At 41.9% G+C, this 6,811-nt stretch overlaps 1 protein-coding gene across 1 annotated transcript; it reads right to left on the bottom strand.

The window, feature by feature from the left end:
• Nucleotides 1-1,059: 1,059 nt before the first annotated feature.
• LOC109775081 (uncharacterized) lies at nucleotides 1,060-4,243 on the bottom strand. Its single transcript, XM_020333840.4, has 5 exons — nucleotides 3,855-4,243; nucleotides 3,662-3,744; nucleotides 2,460-2,515; nucleotides 2,275-2,370; nucleotides 1,060-1,284 (listed from the first exon to the last, which is right to left on the bottom strand). Exons 1-4 carry the CDS (start codon nucleotides 4,024-4,026, stop codon nucleotides 2,292-2,294), a joined length of 390 nt encoding a protein of 129 aa, XP_020189429.1. The 5' UTR covers nucleotides 4,027-4,243; the 3' UTR covers nucleotides 1,060-1,284; nucleotides 2,275-2,291.
• Nucleotides 4,244-6,811: the final 2,568 nt, after the last annotated feature.

The following is a 6,811-nucleotide window of genomic DNA, read 5'->3' as shown; positions in this document are numbered from 1 at the left end:
TACACCGGCCAACAGGAGCAGGACAGTGACAACAACCTTGATACAAAAGAATTTGCGGCCAGTCCAAGAAGAGAAATCAAGGAGAAAGTTTCAACATGCGGGAGGATGAGTTATTGTGTGATGCGTGATTGGTCACTAGCATCAATCCGATCCATGACACGGAGCAAAAGGAGAGAAAAAAAGGCTGAGAAGTTTACTATGTTGATTGCGGCGACCGAGAAGAAGCTCAAGCTCGAAGAGAAAAAGGTTAAGATCACAGCCACTTTGAAGGATTCGAAGATGTTGACCTTGAAGATGAAGGAGTTGAATGACAATGCAAGGACGATCATGCAAGCCATTCGTCTTGGGACGTTGAAGCCCTTGAAGGAGCAACTCAAGACGGCGGAGAAGGAGATGGCCAAGAAGGAAGCGAATGGCAAGGAGCAGTCCACGCCAGAATGGCAAGGAGCAGTCCACGCCGGAGTGAGCAGGGAAGCTCGGATAGCCGGTCCGGCAAGGCAAATAATCTTTTATTTTTGTATGAAACTGCTAGGCTGAAATACTTTTGTGACCGGACATGTAAAAACTATGAACATCGGCATGAGATCTGGCTCTATGCATTTGAATTTTAAATTGATGAGATCAGGGCGGACGTTTAGACCGATACCGTGTGGAAAAGGTAGCTGTGCAATGAAATGGACAGCTGACTTGCTACAGGTTTTACGAAGTCACTCGAGCTCGAGCTTATGTTGAGTACTTGAGTGGCACGCCCGCATCAGCGAGACAGCAACAGATAGCAAAGGTCAAGGCAGTTCATATTGTTTCCAAAAGAAAGTTCCTGTGGGCTTTCACCAAGTCGGACGCCATCAAATTCTGTAAGTTTGCCATTCCAACACCACAAACGTACACAACATCATCGACCATCTAGAAATTCTTTTTTTTTTAAACGGCCGTCTTGGTTTATGACCGGGTCTCTATCTCAACTGCTGGGAACTTCGACATCAAGCAAGGAGTGAAATTCTACAGAAATACCAGACTATTTCAACACGGAAGACCACCGAAAGGTCGGTCCAGACAACATTCTAGCAGGTGTTCAAACTTCAAGGATGACTAATATGGAAACGTTTAGATGTCTTCGTAGTAGCCACCGCCACAAGTTACATATAGAACAGCCGGTCCAAGAAAGGAGGATGTGAAGCGTCGAAACAGGTTACATTCTACTTGCTCAAAGGAAAACCAAATATACATTGGATATCCTAAAGTCTGGATACATTTGCTGAAGGCCGGGAATACCACAAAATCCATCTGCATCAGTGAAGGACTAGTTAAAGATGAATCTCAAATTTCTCTCTGATTAGAAACTTACAGGCACGGAAATGCGATGAAAGTAGAACAAATGAGTAATGACACACCAATCTTGAAGTGTAAAATAAGCACACTATTACGAATCTGTTCACATCAGCTTTGGTTCTCTATCGAAGTATAATATACAATATCGACATCTACATCTAGTCTGGAAGTCAGATTGTTGTTTGTCTGTTCCTGAATAATTAGAAAGCCATTTAAACACCTGGCCGCAACTTCTGCCACCATGAAACTAGCGCAGGTTAGGGAAGCTTCTAGCGTTGTAATCAATTTATCTAGCTAACAAACTAATGGACCATTTTTGCCATGGGCACATTGGAATTCATCAGCTTGCGGGAGAAAAAGCACAGTTCAGAAATTCCATCACCAATTGGAAAAGGCATATGTATGAATGTATCATATGTTCACATGTCCGATCATGAATGGCGTGCTCTCAAGCTTTACTATAATCGATCCATGAGCACTAACTAGTATCAATGAAGCAAACATTAGAGAAAAAAACACTGAAAAAATCTAAGCACACAGTGGATTGTGTATCAACATATTTAGGCAGGCATCATTAGTCGAGCCATGTCCAGATGTTTGTAATACCTTAGCAAAATCAATCAGACCAGGGCACAGTTCATCGAGTAACAACCCTAATATGGTTGAATCAAAAGTGTCCAAGTTGCCTTAACTTCACAGAGTTAGTGAGTTGCAATGCAGGAATTTGCCGAATATTATCTAAGTTCCAGTGTAGCACGCTCCAACATTATTTAGCGATGTCTACTCCTTTAAGCACATCAACGCACACAAACAAGAAAAATCTTATGATTCAAGTGCACAAGTAAATCTATTCTTGAATTAGCATTGAGCTAATCAACCACATGTCCTTGTAAACGCATTGTCTAAGTCAACTTATAATGCGTTGAGTCGTGTTCAATAACTCACCACAAACTAGGATGATTCTACTCTTCCTTGATGCGCTTCTCAACCTCCTCCAGTGCCTTAATGTCCTTGTTGAACTTGCAAATGCGATAGATGGACCTATCCCGAAGTAAAACATCAAATAAAGGATTGAATACAAAATCTTCATAGACATTATTTAATCAGACCCTGCAGAGAAGTTTACTTACCAATAAAGGATAAATACTGAAACACAAAGGATGACATTCCTCTGGGACTTGAAAATCTGCACAAGAAACAACTAAAAGTGAAACGGGGGAAATAAAGCAACAATAGAGCACAATTTTCTTTGTGTAAACGGCTGAAAACTGTACAGTTGGCTGATGGGTCAGCTTAATTACACTCTTCTATCAAGGAAGAAAAAGATACCCATAAAGAAAAATAATTGACGCTTTTCATTCTTGAATATGATAGCAAATCTATGCCACAAGTGAAAATAATAAACTATGTGGACAAATTGATTATACACATGCTGCAGAGATGAAGGATTTAAGAAAATACTATAATAAGAAGGTAGGATGCAAGTTCTAAGTCAGCTATGTGTCGAGTTTGTACGTGCAATTAGTATCTAACCAACCGGCAAATTAAGAAGGGTGTCTATAATTTTTCTTGACATAAGAGATTGAAATTCCTCGAACCTCAATATAACAGAATAGCTAAAGGATTGCCAGTTTCCGAGTGAGCGGACAAAAATAACAAGAGCATGCTCTGCTGATTTTGCACAATCCAGCTGCAAATGGATATCTTCGATTTGGTACAAACATGGTAGGAACAATATATAGAACTGAAACCCACATTGGCAAATGGTAGCTGAAGCTTCCACTAATTTACCAGGTCAGATCGTCACCCTCTTATCTTCACCCACACCCAGCTACTTCAAACTAGAATGCAAATAGGTGATGTGTTAAGATGATAAGATCAGAACACATCCATTTTCTCTTTTCAATTGCAAAATTCTATAGTAATGACCTCTAAGTTCAGGACATTTTAGTAACAACAGAATCTCCATGTCATATTATATAAAGCCTTTAAAATAGGAAAAAAATGTCAAAATGAAGTGGTGGTGATACATCATATCAAATTGAAGACCAGATCACCACTAAACCTCCGTGGAAACAGCTACGATCTGGCTTTCAAACCACATCATGTGCCCAGTCTAGCTACAATTCACAATCCAGCTATAAGTCAAGGCAGATGGCAGATGGCAACTGGTGCTTTTTCGTCCCCTTCCAGACCGAAGACGTGTACTCTACCACTCTACAGCAACAGTTACCGATTCCCCCCCATAGGAACTGTACTTACTGAACCAAACGGTAGAAACCCCTAGAAATATACCGACAAATTCGAGCACGTAAGGTCTCAATTCACTCACGGATTTCTCGAAGCGGACACGCTCCTCGGAGGTGCACATCTCTCCCGTGCAAATCAGCCTGTGCTCGTTCTTCCAGTAGATATCTACACATCAGAGGGGGAAAAAACGCAAATCAATCGTCAGAGACTGAACCGAGGAGAAGCTTCGCACGCGTCAGTTTCCGCTGCAAGGCCGAGGCCCCGCACGCACGCACCAAGTAGCTGGAAGGCGGCGAAGGGGAGCACCGCGGCCATGGGCTGCAGAAGCATGGAGGTGAGCCCGACGATCTGTGCCCGCACGGCCCGCGGCGCCGGGAGCGTGAGCAGCGCGGCCACCGCCGCCTCCGCCCCCACCACGCACGTCAGGAGCATCCACTGCAGCCCCATCGGAACCCCTCTCTTGCTGGATCGATCGAAGCGGAAGAAGCTGCTCGCGCGGCTGGAAGGGGGGCCTCGGTTTCTCCGATCTGTGTAGTCCTGGGAAATGAGTGCGTGTCTCTGGTGCCTGGTCTCTACGGGGCGGATGGACAGGTGGATAAAAGTCGCGTCGGTCTCCTTCCTTGCTTCGCCTCGGCGATTTGCTTCGTCGGCAAGCGATTCGATCCGGTCGCTTTCTGGGCCTTGTGATTGTTCCATTACTTAGGCCGAGAGCCTTTTCGGCGGGATCAACTAGTTAATGAGCGCTTCTTTGAAAGCCTCGCAAGGATCAGCGTCACTTGACGCGCTTTCAGCCATTCGCCACGTGTCGCGTTCTGGACGCTTCTTTCAGATTTGTTTTTTTATTTTTCGCACGTGTTTTAGGCTTTTTAAATGGTTTTTTCCAGGTTTTTTCGAGGTTTTGGTTTTTCTCCGGTCTTCCTTAGCATTTCGATAAAAACAATTTGCGCGAAAAAACGCGTTTATTTTTTTTTCTTTCGTGAAAAGTCACGTTTTTTTTCGCGAGAGTCACGGCCGTGCCTTTCGGAAACAAAAAAAACGCATTTTCTATTTTTTTTCTTTCACGAGAGTCACGGTTTTACTTCCGCGAGAGGCACGGTTGTGCTTTCGTGAGAGTCACGGCCGTGCCTCTCGAAAAGGGAAAAACAAAACGCGTTTTCTGTTTTTTTTCTTTCGCGAGAGTCACGGTTTTGCTTCCGCGAGAGGCACGGTTGTGCTTTTGCGAGAGTCGCGGCCGTGCCTCTCGGAAAAGGAAAAAAATACGCATTTTCTGTTTTTTTTCTTTCGTGAGAGTCACGGTTTTGATTTTGCCAGAGGCACGGTTGTGCTTTCGCGAGAGTCACGGGCGTGCCTCTTTCGGAAAAAGAAAAAACGCGTTTTCTGTTTTTTTCTTTCCACGAGAGTTACGGTTTTGCTTCCACGAGAGGCACGGTTGTGATTTCGCGAGAGGCACGGGCGTGCCTCTTTCGGAAAGGGAAAAACCGTGCTCCCGGTTTGGTTTTTTCGTCCGTTTTTTTCGTGAAAAAAAGTTCGTCAAAACCTATCAACATGGGATCTAGTTTTGAAGATCTCGACGCGAGGAATCCAATGGTGAAAACGGTTTGAGATTTGAACGCACGGTTTAAGAGATAAAACGTTTTGAATAAACGAATCTACGAAAAAAGGAAAAACTCCCAGGTGCGACAAGTGGCGCGCTGCATGTACGCCACTTATCATGACCTGGAAAGATGGAGTGTTCTTTGCAACGAGTACTCCTTAATTAGTGATTTCGCCTTTTGGCAATCGGTCGGGATTTAACAAATGCCCAGATAGTCCTAAAATAAACGGGCTGCACTCGCGAACTGCCTCTTGTGACGGGACCTCCTATCTGCCGCTCGTTGTGGCAGATTGGCGGAGGTTCTCACAAGCGGGTAGCGCAAGTGGGCCAGCCAATTAGGTGGTACTCTAGCGAGCGGTGTAAAATTCGCAAAAAAACATGCAGTACAGGGGATCGAACACGAAAACCCCTCCCAATATAACGCTGTAGCCAGCCGCCACACATGATGCCTGTTAGTGACTAAATAGGCGCCGCAAATTTTTTAAGAAATAATTACAACAGCATATCCGAATATTTTTCCAAAAAAATTGAACACTTCTTTAACATTCTGGTCTTTTTTTGGCAAACGTGAACAATTTTAGAAAATTTGAACAATTGATTTTGTGGACAATTTTTGAAAAGTGAATAAAGTTCTGAAATTCCATTTATTTTTCAATTTACGAACACTTTAAAAAAATGTGAATAAATTTTGAAAACGTGACCAAAATTTTGAATTTCTGTAGAAAAACATGACAAATTTATAAATTCTGGACAGTTTTTTAAAAAAGTGAACAATTTTATATAAACATGAACAAAATATAGAAATACCAAACATTTTTTCAAAAGTGAACAAATTTTGAAAAATGAGAACAAAATTCTGAAGTTCTATAGAAAAAACATGCGTAGTTTTTTAAAAATGTAAACAAATTTCAATATTCCAATTTTTTTGGTAAAAGCGAACAATTTTCGAAAAACATTGACAAGATATTGAAATTCTGAACAAATTTTAAAAGCATGAACAAAATTTGAAAACTTGAACAATTTTTGAAAATGTGAACAAAATTCCTAAATTCTATACAAAAACGTGAATGAATTTCGAATTTCTAAACATTTTTGGAAACTATGAACAGTTTTTTTAAAAATTGAACATATTGTAAAAACATGAGCAAAATATTGAAATTCCAAACATTTTTTTAAAATGTGAACAAAATATATCCTTTTTTTAAGTGAACAAAATTTGAAAGTATGAACTTTTTATGAATTCTTTGAAATTATGAAAAACAAAAAGAATGAAACAAAAAAAGGGTCAGGAAAAAGGAAAAAAGAAAAAAAATCCGGTTTAGGAACCTTCTAGAAGGTTCCCAAAAAAGATAGAAATAGTGTAAAAAAAGCTTCGGTAGCAGTTGAGCCGTCCCACTTCGTCGTTCGCTCCTGCAACCCTGTGAGAGATGTCGACATTACGACGCAGTGAGCGGCATGTAAGGTTTTCGTCTTGCGACCTCCTCCTATTTGCCACCCGCAGACGGCAAATAGTGGAGGCGACTCACATGGCTCAAATGAAATGGGCTCGCCCAGTAGCATTCAGTGTCGCGGACGGAAGAAATGGTGGAACGCATGTGTGCAACACAAGGAGATGAGTGCTAAGAATTGGTTGTTCTC

Source organism: Aegilops tauschii, chromosome 4 (assembly GCF_002575655.3).
Source record: "Aegilops tauschii subsp. strangulata cultivar AL8/78 chromosome 4, Aet v6.0, whole genome shotgun sequence".
NCBI lineage: Eukaryota > Viridiplantae > Streptophyta > Magnoliopsida > Poales > Poaceae > Aegilops > Aegilops tauschii.
The sequence above is the reverse complement of the archived record's forward strand: the minus strand, read 5'-3'. Positions and strand labels throughout refer to the sequence as shown.